Consider the following 16008-nt stretch of genomic DNA (forward strand, 5'->3'; position numbering starts at 1 on the left):
TAACAATCCTGAAACACTGCACTCTTTCGTTACATCTTTTGTCTAGTAGCTTTCATACACATCATAGATAACATTAACAAGTGCTGCAGCCACTGGAAGTTCTTTTCTCCTCTAGTGATATCAAAGACCTTTTCAAAAATTTCTTAATTTTAGATTTTGTAGCATTTGAATGATGATGTTTCACTATATTTATATAGTACATTTGAATGATGATGTTTCACTATATTTATACAGTAAAACAATCTCGATGTTTACAATTTAAATCCTCGGTATTTGCAATTCAGTGCAAATATTTAGAGTTAGCGGACGGAAGAATATCCTGACATAAAACATCTTTTGCTTTACCATTTTCTTTCAAAAGTGTTAAAAGTCTGTTAATGTAGTACACACATAGTAGCATACACACATTTCTTGATAGCAAAGTATTAGTAGAAGGTAATATAAAACATGACCTATGGCTGAAGAATTCTAAATGCAGAAATTCGGTGATGTATACATTAAAACTTTCAATGACTTATTATTAGCATATTATTATATGAAACTTAGCTTAAATTGCTGATTAACTGCTAAAAAACAATAACATAGAGATATTCACATCATTGCAAAATATTGAAACTCTGAAAATAAAAATATAAGCACACCAAATTTTACTTTTACATGGTAATAAGGTTCCTGAAAAAAAAGAAAAGAAAAAAAGAAAAAAAAAAAAAAAAAAGAAAAGAAAAGAAAAGAAAGCATACAGAAATCATTCACATAAAATAATGTAACGTAACATAAAATGACTGGATTTTTTTTAATTTTATTTATTTGATGACAATAAAGCATGCAAATGCTATCTAGCTAAGGAAAGAAATGAGTCCGTTGATGTCTTTCTAAAGGAAACTGGCTCCTATTCACGTTATACATGGAAAGACACACAGCGGCATGCTTCAGGATTCCAAACAGGCAAAATTAGTTAAATTTTTCTCTTATCTATATAGTCACCGGGTTGGTTTATTAGATTACGGCAAAGCACTCGAGAGCTATCTGCCTAAAGGGAGGAATGCCTTCGTGGAGGACTTTTTAAGGGAAACTGGCTCGTATACATGTTACACATGGGGAAAACCACGAAAACACCCATGCAGCCAGCCCATTCGCGGGATTCGAACCTTGGACCGAACTACCAGTGTTCAGCGACGTTACCGCTCGGCCACTGGTGGGCTATAGTCACAGGGAAATCCAAACATATCTAAGAAAGTGAAGACTAATTTCAGATGGAAGAAAACCCCAAATAATTAAAAAATCGCGTCAAAATGGTAAACCTCAAATCTGTGAATGATTATTTCATTTACAGTTACACTTTTCTTGGTTTCCCTAATTATTAATTTAATTTAATTTTTGATTCTTCAGATGCGCCCCCTGGCTATGCCCATGTTGCCGATTCTTTAGCAACTACATATGGATTTCTTATGATGGCACTGCTGTGTGAATAACATAACTGGAATTTGGTGTATTGTTGGTCATTTTTATAATGAAACAAAAATTTAAATTCCATTAACTTTTAGGTTTCTTCTAGGAAATGTTACATTCACTCAACAGATTACATACAAATCTGAATGAAAATCTCCTTAGATTAGCATACATTTTATATGAAACAATCACTTTAGAGGTTGATTGACATATGTCTCTCTTCTTAAGTGTGCAATATTCAGTAATTAAAGACATTTAAAAATGCCTTCCATATTACAGTCAAAAAATAAAACAAAAAAAGTCATAAAAATTAAGCCATTTAAGTAAAAAAAAAAAAAAAATCATATAGTTCCGTTAATAAATTACTAAAATTTATAAAAACTAAATACTTCCAAGATTTTTTTGCATTTTAAAAATTTCTTATAACAAACAGCATTTAATATTTTAAACAAAACATATAGCTCAGAAAGAAAGTTCTACAAAAGGCAATATAAGAAAAATTTTTTAGATTTTTTTTTCATATACAATTAACTAATGAATATAATGGACTGTTTTGTACTATTATAAATAATACCACAGAATATATTCAAAGATATCTAAAATGCACTAGAAGTAATTTGCAGGCACAATTGTTTAAAAGGTGCCTTGATGAAAGGAATAGTTTTCTTATCTAGTGTAAACAGACATAATTTTGTAAACAGAAAATAAAAACAACTTCAAGGAGAACTAAGCATGTTTGCCGGAATCACAGTAGGGTATTTTCATATAAGATTAAACTAATACTCAAGTGACACATAGCAATGCTCAAATTCTTACTAACTATGGCATAATCTGGAGGAAGCATTTTTTTTTTTTTTTTTTTTTTTTTTTTTTTTAAATTCCAAAACTTTCTGCAGTTATCTAGTCTAGATTCTGTTCACACAATTAACACTTTAGGTAATATCACATTATCACTAACATTCTCTTGGAAAGAAAGTTAGCATTTGTATCAAGTTTGTTACTCATAGTAAACAACTCAATAAGTGAATTCTCAGATGAGATTTAATCAGTACCCAAAGTTTCAACAAATTAACAAGATGAAATATGACCCATGCATATAGAGAAAGTAGTGAATACACAACATTCTCCACTAATCTGATAAATTGAAAGCCACTTAGTGTCAAAACCCGAAAAATTGTAAAAGGGGACCCTGTTCTTTCTTTCAGCTTACACATGGGTATTGCTCATCAAAAGTGCAAATAAAAAAGATTACCTACAAATACACAACAGTTAATTAAGATTTATCTATTATGTGATATTTGTCTTTCTAATACATTCATAAAAAAAACCATATGCATGAAAGTACATTATATCTGTTAACCTTAAAATAAAATAAACTCAAAGACTTTAACACAATGTGGCAACGTGACCATGAAAAACCTCCATTGACAAATCTAATTCAGAAGTAATTACAATGCCATTTCAAAAACCCTGAAAAATACCATGGGGAAAAAATTTGATTTAATTTCAAATACTTTGGAATATTAATGTGAATCACATACATACGTATTTTGAAAAGTTTTATTAGTGAAACAAAAATTGCAATTTTTCTAAACTTATTAGAAATTTATTTATGTTTTGCTACATCATTTCACACACCTCTCAAACTTTTTGATTTCTGAACATTTGAAAAATAATTGCCATGTTAATTTTTTGTGAGGGGGGAAAGAGTTTTTGTTTTTATATTTTTCTTTACCAATGACTCAATGTTCAGTATATGATAAGACATTTTGATGCAAATAACGGCTTTCCACTTAATACTTTAAGCATTAGATTATATTTTAAACATGCATCATTAATAGGTTTTGGAGAGGAGAAAGAGCTAGAAGAAAGGAAACAGTTGAAAGGAATGTAAAGAATTTTGATAAGCTGTCCAACCTTTCAATAAATTATCCCTAAAATCTTTGTGAATAGGGACTTCAAAGGATTTTCTAACCCAAATACTTCACATTTACCAGCAACTAGATTTTGAACCTCCGAGGATGTTCTATTTTCTGTCATAATTTTACTCATTAATTAAACTTTCAACAACAGTACCATGCAGGCAAGTTAAAACAGATTTAATCAGTTTTTTCAATCTTGTATGTTTCCATTTTTCATATTCGTTTAATCTAAATACCGTAATTTCGGATAGATAAGCCGCAGCTTATATGTGTTTAAACATTGAAAATTTAGGTCAGCGGCGTTTGTTGGAGGACCTAATTGGTGTTTCAGGTTCATGTAGCGAAAGAAATTATTTGTCAGGCCCAAAACAACAGTTGGACAAAAGCTTCCTGTGGACTGGCTTGGAAAAAAAAAAAAAAAAAAAAAAAGCCCTTTTTGGAATACACATATAAGAAAATTTTAAAAAAAAAATTTGAAAAGAGGGCAAATAATTAATGTGCAGAAAGTATCCGTTACTGTCCTCCGAGTATTCATTCAATAGGTGAAAAAATTATTTCAGTTTTAACAACCGGAAATGAAAAGACTTCTTTTACTTGTGTTTTGAGTTGTGCCGTCAATGGAGAAAAGTTAACCCCTTTGATAATTTTTAAAAGAAAAACAATTCCGAAAGGAATCTTCCCTAAGGGAGTATTATTTGCACCAACGAAAAAGGACGGATATGCGAAGAAGTGATGATTGGCGGAGAGAAGTTTGTCATAAAAGAAAAGATGCTGTTTTCCAACCCCGGAGGACTCATTGTTCTGGATTCATTGCGATCTTATTTAACGGATACGGTAAGATCTGAAGCAAAAAAAAGTGGGCTTACAAAAATTTTACAGCCACTGGATCTCGCTATAAGTGGAATTTTCAAGCATAAACTATGAAAGCAGTGGGAGAAATGGATGCAAAGTAATTGAATGCAGTCAAAGTGGACTCTATTCCTTCACAAATTCCGGACGAATGAGAAGAGCTTCATATGAGGAGGCTGTCTGCTGTATGGGTCTATAACGCATGGCAATCAGTCCGAGCTGATACGATTGGCTTTCATTAAATCGAAAATCATCAAAAAAAATTAAAGTGGAGATAGTGACGTTATTTAGAATAGAATGATGAAATTGACCTTTAAATGGACATTTGTTAAATTTACTTAATTCTGACATCAATGAGTCGAATTTTGAAGGTTTTGTATGAATAAATGTAGTTTAATTTAATTACAGATTTCTGTTTGCTTATCTAATTCATGTATTCCTTTTCACAATATGGTAATTTATGGTGATAAATGAAATTTATCAAACTCATAAAAATATTACACAATAGAAATCACCAGAGTTTGTTTTCAGCAAGTTCAAGGTTAAGATGTTTCTTCATTATTTATTTATATATTACTGATTATATTTATGTTGTAAACATTATAAAATGTTATAGACGATGCTTACATCAATTTGACAGGGCAATTACTGAATATTAAGTGCCCTATTTCAGAGTGCTTTGCTACGGCGTATGCGGCGGTGCAGCTTATCGGATCAGTATTCATTTTTTTCAGTCAATTATCGTGTGTGCGGCATATACACTAGGGCGGCTTATCTACCCGAAATTACGGTACTTCACAAAACATTACAAAATCAATTTTTTACATTTTTTTTCAAATCTATTTCTAAACAGCAAAAAATAATCCAAGCAGCAGGAAAAAAAGAACTTTTCCATGTAAGTCATATATAAGCAAAAGAAATTCACTCTCTGATCTGAAATGAAATTGTAAACCTCATTAACCTGAAGTTTTAAATTTATGTAACCTTGGGAAGATACATTTGTTCTAAAACTAAATTTGGGAAAGATAGTCTACATGCCATAAATCTAAGAAGACTAAAATCTGGAATTCCTGTTTTATAACGACCACAATCACACCTGCTAATTCTATTGCAGAATTCAGGTTTTTACAGTTATTGAACCATAATTCTTATTTAAAACGTGCTACTTAGATATCTAATTTATTCTAAATTTTAAGTTAACTCTAAGCTAATTGCATTTGATTTTGTAATTCTCTTAAAATTCTATATTCATTAAAGCCCGAGAAAGAAGGAAAAAGCTTTATTTATCAAAAGTAATGTAATAAAACAGTTCTGACCAAATAATGACTTATCAACAAAATTTCGCAGAAAATTAATTAAAGGCAAAAAAAAATGAATTTTCACAGTATGACTACAGTGTTCCATTTTAAAATGGCAATATTTATATCCTAGCACTGTTAATAGGATTTTTCATCAAAAAATTTTTATAGGGTTTCAGTTTCTTTTAAAATCTGACAATTAACAAAGTTTCTAGAACTACATTTTAAAAGAGATAATGATTTGATGAAAAATTGGGGTCTCCTATCTCAGCAGATCTGGTACAAAAAGTCATAAAATACATTTAAGGAGTGTATTACACATTGAATACAGTCAAAAGTCTTTAATCCGGACTCGTCGGGACTTCGGCGATTCCGGATTATCGATTTTTTCGAATTATAGATGATCAGTTTAAATCTGGTAAGATGGCATGCAGAAATTATAAAATTAAAAATATGAAAGCGTAATTTATGAAATAAGGAGCAATTATGATCTAAAGGGTATCAAAATTTTTAAAAAAAAAAGCTTAATATTTATTTTTTTACTTTATTAAACATTTCTTTCAACACGTGCATGCGTTAAGCATACATTACGCATAGTCGAAATTAGAAAATTGCAACCAGAAAACTATATATGATTCGTATTAGTGATATTTATAATGACGAGGAATTTGATCTAAATCATATCAAAGACGGAGTACATCGAGATGAAATACTACATTTAGTAAGGAATTATAAGCCGAATAAAATAAAAACATCTGCCCTGAAGAAAACGATAGTGCTGACAGATCAACTTCCAGTTCGTTGCGTTCCGCGTCACGTCGCCTCCCCCCCCCACCACCCTGCAGAGCAGCATGAAATTGATAAACATATTTCGGAATGATTAGAGAATAAAAGGATATGCCTTTATCCATTTTTTGCAGCAATTCCACTTTTTGTTTGATGGACATCGAAACATGCTTTCGCTTCGTAGATCCTTTGGTAGCTCCAGAATCGGAAATTCTATTTGACATAATCGAAAGTTCCAACTTACTTTTATAAAATTGCTCTAACTGTCTGCAAAAAAATAATAAGCCGGATCCAATTCGAAGATTAAGGAACAACGCAATCTGCAACATTAACTGATTTAGATAAATAGATACTTTTAGCTTAGCTTATACCGTCCGTTATATATTAAACGCGCATGTGTAAATGTATTATGCGCATGCATAAAAGTATTACGCGCATGTGTCGAGGTCCAGATTATGGGTGTCAGGATTAACGACTTTTGACTGTATATAAGCTTTTGTTACAAATGAAACAAGTAAAAGAGTGAATAATCAAACAGCGGGGAATATCTATATCAGAGGTGGCCAAATTGTGGCTTGGCAATGGCTCTTCTATTCCCTGTCCAAAAGAAAGTAATTTATTTTTACAAATTTTATAAATTTATAATTTTTTACAAAGTTATCATACACTTCTTTTCATTTGAAACCTGATTCCTTACTTTTAAAATGATGTAAATATGGACTTGTGGATTCTGGATATTCTAGTTGTATCTCTTAAATTTTCCTGAATTCCAACATGCGGCTCTTACTGACATGAAGTTTGGCCACCCCTGATCTATATAATTTCAATAGCACAACAAATTAGTACAACAGTACTTTTAATACATCATGAAATGCATGAAAGCAGCATAAGCTAGAGACATCACAAATTCAGCACAGAAATAACTATAAAGAAACTCACTAGCGCACCCGAATTTTTAAAAAATGAAGGAATTAATAAAGATTATATATTATGTAAAGCAAAGTCTACACAATGGAAAAAGGAATTAATAAAGATTATATATGATGTAAAGCAAAGTCTACACAATGGACTAAAGCCCTTCTACGCTAAATCCCATTTTCTGTTACTGACATGCAGCTATTTAAAAATGCAGAAGTCAAAACAACACATGCACGATGCACATAAAAGAACTATTCGTCAGTTCCACAGTGCAGCTATGACATGCACTATCACAATAATGAAAAATAACAGCACTGCAATGCAATGCACAAACAACCAAACTTTAATCTAGAAAGTACTCCTCTTCTCTGTATGAAAGTACAGTACTATACAGTTTCTAAGATGCACTGATCCTAGAAACTAAAAAACAGTTTAACAAGCATTGCCATGTTAAACCATTTACCTTCAGATACTTATACTCAGAGCGAAACACCAAAATGCATTTCATCCTTATTTTTTCATACAGTTACTAATTCTTAGATTCAAGAATTTGTATTTTAAGAAAACAGAATACTGAAATGAAATTCAGCATACTATTTCTAATATATATAACAACAGACTCTGAGTATAACACAGATATCTGTTAATCTTTTGCATTGCTTCACAGCTATAAGGTATGAGAGACTAATGTTCTGAACACCATTTCCAATACAAACAAACAAACAAAAATTAACCCAATTCATCAAAATCATCATAATTATAATACAATAAAAGCCTGACTATCCAGAAAACAGGGAAAATGCCAAAGTCCAGATTCATGAAAATTTTGGACAGTTATGTATATAACAAATGAAATTTAAATATAAAAGCCAGAACAATGGAAAACGTTTTCTACTCTAAACTTATAAAAGCAATCAGCTTATTTGCTACCACATTTTATATCAAAAGACTACTTTTAAAATTATATATTTTTAAATTAATTTTATTTATTTACTTTATTTTGTTATAATACTTTTTAAAGCATTTCAGTCATAAAAGCCAACATATTTTGATTATTATGAAATTCTCTGAATATGAAAGCTGGTGAAGATGTCGCCAATCATTCCAGTAGGCATTTAAATGAACAACTCATTCATTATTTAGATACTAAAGAGATAAAATTACGGATACAGAATACAAAAAATTTAATCACTTATCAATTTTTCACATTTCACTGCCATTGTTTATTCCTCTTCAAAGTTGTTTACCATGGCTTTGTTTAATGGCCGGATCCTGTAACTTACAGTCCTGTATATACTCCTCACAATGCAGTCTCAAATAACTATGATTTTTTCCCCCATATGCGAGTAAAAAATAGAATGTATATCTTTACAAAAAGTAAATCCAGCTTATTGAGAATTAGTCGAATTTACACCAAAAAAAATTTTTTTAAACTATTTGTGACATCGTGCTTATCCATTATTGGCATTAAACCATATATGTTAATAATATTATGAGCTCTATAACCACAATGCAAATCTCACATTTACTAAATTATGGGGAAAAATTTTCCTTTAATTAACTATTCCGGTTACTTGAGCTTTTCATTTAGTTGTATGCCAGATAGTCGGGCTTTTACTGCATTTCCACAAAATCATATTTGAAATTTCAGAACAAAATTTATCCCATTTATTTATAGCTGTAATAGCAAAAGACATAAACTTTTTGCCTTAAAACTTTATGGCAAAAAAAAAAAAAAAAAAAAAAAAAAGACTTATCTATCACTTCCAAATTCTCCTTTGACCCAAGAGAAATTGTAAAAAATAAGGGATTTTAAACAAATCAAACCCACAACAAAGATCTTCATAACACAAAATTTACATACACAAAATGCTACATTTTCATATAAATTTAAGGCCTTACATATTTTTATTGATAAAAAACTCAAAATAATAAAAAAGAAAAACAATGGTGGAGAGAAAAATAAAACAGTAACTAAAATAAAAGCATGTATTTCATTACAATAATGTTTTCTTTCATACATTATTAAGAATTTGGAGATTAATAAATTAAAAATCTAGTCAGTCTCTCGAGGAAGACTGGCACTTTTTCGCACAATGAAAAATTTTTTTACCATGAATAAAACGACTTTATATATATATAAGTAGCAATTTGAAATTCATTAGTAATTATAGAAACAAAATATAAAAATGACAAGAATATACATTAATAAAACTCTCAAATTAAAATTCAGCACCAAATAACAAGTCTGTGAGGAAAAATTAAAAGGCAAACTGCCTCTCACTAGGCAGATTACTGGGCTTTAAAAAAAGTTTATCTTAACTTAAAATAACATAAAATGCCACGTACTATAGAACTGCTAGGATTTCTAAAACAATTCCATAACCAAACTTCACAGAATTCAAAAGTTGATGATAAAATCATCAAGATTTTCAGTGTTCTGAACAATACAAAATTATCTTGAAATCGAAGATATATATTTCTATTGAGCATCTGACTTTTTTGCATTTCATAAAAATTTCATAATATATACTTCATCATAAATATTTTATATTTATACATTTTACAGAATACATAATTACAGTTTTATATTTTTTATATTTGAAGGCTTTTTGCAAAATATTTTCACCATGGTATTGTAAAACAATATTGCTTACTACCTTCAAGGAATTATTCATGACAAAAGAACACCAGAAAAAAAAAACTCTTTTTAATACTAAGCTAAATCTAAGGTAAGTATAGCTAATTAAGTAGATACCTAATCCACTGTTTGCATAAACTACATACTATCTGAGTTCAAATGAAATTATCTTTCCTACATTAATTATTAGTTACTTATAATTTAATAAAGGATATTTCATAATAGCTTCATATTATTTTTTATCTTTCATTGCTGCAATTCTAAAATATTATCAATCAGTCATTCAATTCTCAAGAATGTAAATGCATCAGAAATAACATTTACATTGACTGAGAATCCAATGTTATGTTCCAGTGACCAATCATTTTTAATATTGAAGTTTCATTGAATTAGTTATATTTTTCTCATAATTTACTGACTCGTTCCATATAAGTATCTTTATGCTCGAGGAAATAAAAATATACACAAGCTCTTCAAGTCCAAATATATTTTTCCAAGACGTATTTTACCTTTTTCAGCTTATTAGCCATGAAATACAAATTAGTATAATTTGCTCAATGCACAATATATAACTGGTCCAAAATAGTTTTTCTTTAATTCAAATGCAATTAAGTAGGCATATAAGAGACACAGGTACTTCTGCCATTACACATTAAATACAGTGTACTCTCAAATATGTGGGCTAATGCCAGGAAAGTAGGTCACAGATAATCTAAACTATCAACTTTCATACAAATTGTATGTATTTATTTCTACAAAAAATCAGTATTTATTTCTTCAAAAAATCAGTAATTTTGTTTTTCAGAATGTTTAAATATTTGTCGAATTTCCCCATGCATTTTTCAAAGTGCTATTTCATCACCGTATTCTAATTTTATTTGATTGACAAAGTCCAACAGAGGTTCAACACAAGTCTTTGCTGTCAAAAGACTAACGTAATTGTCAGTATCTTTCTTCCCTTACATTTTCAATATCACTCTCTGATACTGTTCTTCTGATATTTGAAATGATATCCGTATCACTCAAGCACTAAAAGCTTTGCTCAGTTTAATCCCCATCGAACCATGCCTCAATGTTTTCCTGGTCAACATTTTCATATAATTTTACATTTTTAAATTTTTGTTATACACTTAGTACTTGTAGCATATTCATTATTCACATTTTTTTAACTGATTTTTAAGCGTCAAAAGAAAATATGCAAGAAAATGCATACGAAACAAAAAAAAGCCTGATGATCAACCAAAATGATATCTTTACAGAAAAGTTGCACATACAGAAAAGTTGCACATGGTAATTACTGAAACTAAATGTAGACACAACTCAGCCGCATTTAGAGCCTACTCAAGCTTTTATGGGTTTGTTTTTGCACACCCTCCTGCATAGCACTGAGTGTGCATATGTGGGCACTGCCACACACGGATAATCGAGAGTACACTCTACTCATAAATAGATAAAAAATAATTTTGCAAAATATTCACTCAATTTGCATATTTCATAGTTAATTAAATGCCTCCATACAGTCAAAATTATCCTGCAGTCCATATTCTCCAATGCTGATAAGCAAGGTCCAATTTTCAGATTTATTATAGCATACTAACATGGCTAAATCTTTGAAGAGGCGTTTTACCTTTAAACAGGGCATATACTAGGGCATAGTCAATAAGCAGACCCCAAACCCCAAAGTTCAACAAAATGTGACAGCTGACCTACATAGAAATTACAATCAAAACTGTAAACTTGACAAAATTCCTGTTTCCATTACATAGTCTGAAAATTTGTTCACATAAAAATCAGTCAGTAAACATAAGATAGAATAGTTCATGTAACTGGCACCTACTTCCTAGTACTTGCATATTTTTAACTCCTGAAATGCTGTCACATACTTTATCCATTAACTTTAAATTTTATACATATATTTGCCCCCGCCAAAAAAATAAAATCGCACTCAAGAAAATTATCATTGACCATGACCAAAAGTGAATGAAAGAAGATCAATGATTTCAATGACAACTTCAGTAGTAGGTAATTCAGTGTTGCTTTTCATGTGTAAAACTTTTATTAAGCATATATCATGAGAGAACTGCTCAAAATGGATATGAAAAACAAAGATGCTTTCATGTTTTCCAAAATATATGATAATATCTGCCTTTGGATAGTGATAGTTTCTAATTTATTATCTTTTTTAAGTAGCCATGTTTTTGTTTTCTATTTTTGAAAATGAAAAATTAGTATAATGCAGTACTTTTTCTTTTTTAACTAGTCTTCATAACAAAAAGTAAGTTATAGCCATAAATTCAAAATTAAGAGTATTAATTACTAATGATCATTAATGATTGCCACATTAAGATAAAAAAGAAGCTTTTAAATTTTAAAACATGAAATCTTAAAACAATAATTCATGAAATATACTTAAAATATGAGAAAAGATTCAATCTACATACTTATACTTTTAACGCTTGAATAGAATAAGTATTTACTAGAATTATTTATAGCATGAAATAATTAATTAATAATTTTAAGGATTAAATAACACAACATTTTTAATTTTTTATTAAAATTTTTAATTTAATTAAATATGATAAAAATACTTTAAAATTTTAAAATCAAGAACTTATTTTAACTGTAAATGAGTCACACATACATACCATATGAAATAAATCAAAATGTTACCAATATTCTTGTAAAATAAACATGCAAATAAAAAAATTACAGTTAATATAAGGTACACATACCATACAAACACATACTTCAACTTTTCCCAAGACATGCATCATTCGCTAAGAATCATAACAATACTGTTTAAAAAATGCACATAAAGAGAAGTCACTGCAAATTAGTCATCTACATATTTATGTTATATGTAATCAGGTTCATAATCATAAAAATTTGTAAATAAAAACTGTTTAAATAGTTTTAAAAATTGTTTTAAATAATACCTTGGAAAATACCGTATTTGACAGCATATAAGACGCACTGGCATATAAGACACACCCTTATTTAGGAGGCCACACACATGTAGATGTAGAAAAAGTTATGTGTGTCTAGACCTTTATCCGGGCTAAAAATAATATTCAGTATTGAAAGTTAACCTGTGTCCTTCACGTATAAGACACAGGTAACTTTTTTTGAGACCAAATTTAGAAAAAAAAGTGCGTCTTATATGCCGTCAAATACGGTACTTGCAGTGGGCATCACTACATTTTAACTTGAAACAAGTTTTAAAAAAATTATTACAAAAAATCTGAAACTGCATGATTTTTACTGAAAATAATTTTATGCAGTTTTTTAAACCATCCTACTTCATAATTATTACTAAAAGATATAGAATAGTAATTTAAAAAATTAAAATCCTAATTTTTCTTTTCCAAATAATAAGTTGCAATTCTTATCACCTTTTTCTCATCAAAATTATGTAACATTTTCATATAAAACTATAGCATTGTATGTTGTCACATGTTACATTTTCTGCTTAGGACAAAATGCCTGATGATTATACACCAATAATGCAGATGGGAAAACTTGAAGGCACAGCCAACACATATGAGCCCGGCATTTCCAACATGTCATGTGGTTACATCCTTCATTCTTTTCAATTGGAGAAGAGCAAGATGGACATAACTTACGATTAGCTTCATCTGCTAACATCCAAACCTGTCAAAGATCAACTTATTACAAATGCATACTTTGAAATTAAGCACATTAAAGCAAAGACAACATGAACTAAAACAAACAGTACAACAGATCATAAGCATATGATGTACATGTGCAACATGTAACTCGCTGTCATCGTAAAATAACAGTTTCCTTACTCAAGTGTTAACTCATATGAGTTAAAATGGGTCTAAAAATGAGAAGAAAGTCTTACTTATTACTTGTTTTGATATGAGATGAGTTTTTTATTATTTTGATATGAGTTGTAGGTTGATCATTTTGATAGAGTTAAAAACGCAGAAGAAAGTCTTACTTGTTACTTATTTTGATATGAGATTGAGCATTTCACTAAATACATTTGTTATAGGTTGCAAATGAATTCCATAAACATTTTCTAAAGGCATAACTTACTGGAATGCAGCTCAGTCATTAAAAACTTAGGGCACTTTTCCGTTTTGCTGGCGCAAGCGATAAAGTCGCCAATAATGGTACAACTGATGCCAAACGGAATATCCTCGATGGTTACCTTTTACGCCTCATTTTCAAAATAAGTCACAGCCATTTCTTATCAGATTGATTGTTTCTTTTAATATTGGCATACAATTACATAGAATTTTTACCAGGTAGTTAAATTTTAAGCCCTAAGGCCATTCGCAGTAATTAAGTCAAGGATGCAATCACACCGCTCATCCGAAGCCAAAAATATAGAAAAGGCAAAGTCAAGGAGTTAAATTCATCAATCCTAATGAGAATGCACTAGCAAAGTAAAGCACTGCAGTTAACACAATTTCTTAGTAAGCTATTTGAACAATTTGAAATAATTCTTGCGTTTAAACTTGTATTCCAAATTAAGATTTAACTTGAAATTAATGTAGATAATTACTGAGAGAATTACATTTTTGTACCATAGTTTACGTGAGATGAGATCACTTGGCGTCACGTGATATGAACCAGCGAATCAGGATGTTGAACCATAATAGCATAGTAAATTCTTAAATTAATGTCTTTTTATAAGTTTTTGTCTTTATTTATTGGCTTTTCACAAAATTTTAAATGATATTAAAATGTTTATGCCTTCAAATTAAAAAATTCTTAGAACTAACATTTTTTTTAAAATTTTTTATGTGTATAATATATGTTGTCGCCAATAAAAGTCTGCTTGGCAAGAGTTGCAGCAGCGAAACAGAAAAATACCAAAATTAGATTGAATGAAAATCACTCTCATGGAAAACAAAAGCTACAACTGACCATTCAGTCACTATAATACCTACAAACTAGGGACAGCTCAATGAACACTCTTTGACTCCAAAGAAATGCCCAAAGAACACCTTAAAAAAATAAAAACTTAGTTAAGACATTTTTGACACAAGTATTCAATGAATTGTTTTAAATACCCAAAATTGCATGAGTACATGAGTATCATCTAAGCTGTTTAATATTTGCTCATCTTCTCTGACTTTTCTTTCTTAATTTTTTTTTATATATTCTGGGAGAACATCCCTTTTTTCTCAATCATAGAGAAAGCTTAGCCAAAAGCATTAGTGACAGCTTTATCTGAATTTGCCATTAAATGTGATTGTTCTTTCTTAAGAACTTATCTCTTATTCTGCAAGGCTGACAAGAATTTATATGTTTTCATATATGGGTATATTAAGAAAACAAAATCAATTCTGGTGAACCTTGCAAAATAAGATACAGCTCTTAAAAACGAACCTATCTCATTTAATGGGGCAAGTTTAACTTCAGATAAAACTGTGGCTAATGCTTCAGGCCAAGCTTTTACTAAGATTCAAAAAATAGGGTATTAAAAAAGAGACTAGAGAAGATGAGATAAAAATTAAACAGTTCATATGACAGTCAAGCTATTTTTACAGTTCCTTTTCCCTAGATGAACTTAGAATGGGCACTGAGTGCCACAGAATGAAGAAATCCCCAGAAGAGGGTAACATCCACAATTTCTGAAGAATTTTCTTGCTCCTGACAGGATACGACTGCTTGGCAGAGCACCTCTACTGGAATCTTTTCAAATTCTATCTGCCCTTCCCATAATTTCACAGATCAATTGGAATAGCCTTCATCAATGTGCTTCACTTCTTGGTGACTCTGAAATGGCACTTACTTATGTGTAGAGAGGCAATGACTCAGGTCACTTTTATCTATGCCTTTTATTGTTTGTTTGTACCTCTGTACTTTTGAATTTGCCTTGTCATTGGAAATAAAATTTAATATCCATATAATCTGGCATTTCATTCTATATATATATATAATATGGCATTTCATTCTTTTAGCCACTCAGCTACTGGTTGCCTAAAATCTAGACAAGAATGCCAGACTACATTTTGGTGTTAACTTTGCTGCATGGCAATCCAGAGTGCCTACAGAAAATTAAGTTTTTGATAAATAAATTTATCGAAATGAATGTGCCAATAAACAAACAGCCAATTTTCAATAGCAACATATCATTATGGAGAGACTCCACCATAACAACAGTTAA

The 16008-nt window shown here is 30.1% G+C and overlaps 1 protein-coding gene across 1 annotated transcript in view; it reads right to left on the reverse strand.

The window, feature by feature from the left end:
* Nucleotides 1-5483: 5483 nt before the first annotated feature.
* LOC118198431 (uncharacterized) overlaps nt 5484-16008 on the reverse strand; it is a 199768-nt gene continuing 189243 nt past the window's right edge. Inside the window, exon 6 of the mRNA XM_085811041.1 lies at nt 5484-13514. Within this exon, the coding sequence (XP_085667167.1) occupies nt 13320-13514 (195 nt within the window). The 3' untranslated portion in view covers nt 5484-13319. The remainder of the gene's footprint in view (nt 13515-16008) is intronic.

The sequence above is a fragment of the Stegodyphus dumicola genome, chromosome 2 (genome assembly GCF_044657685.1).
Source record: "Stegodyphus dumicola isolate Sdum_Otavi_A_Nest chromosome 2, ASM4465768v1".
Lineage (NCBI taxonomy): Eukaryota > Metazoa > Arthropoda > Arachnida > Araneae > Eresidae > Stegodyphus > Stegodyphus dumicola.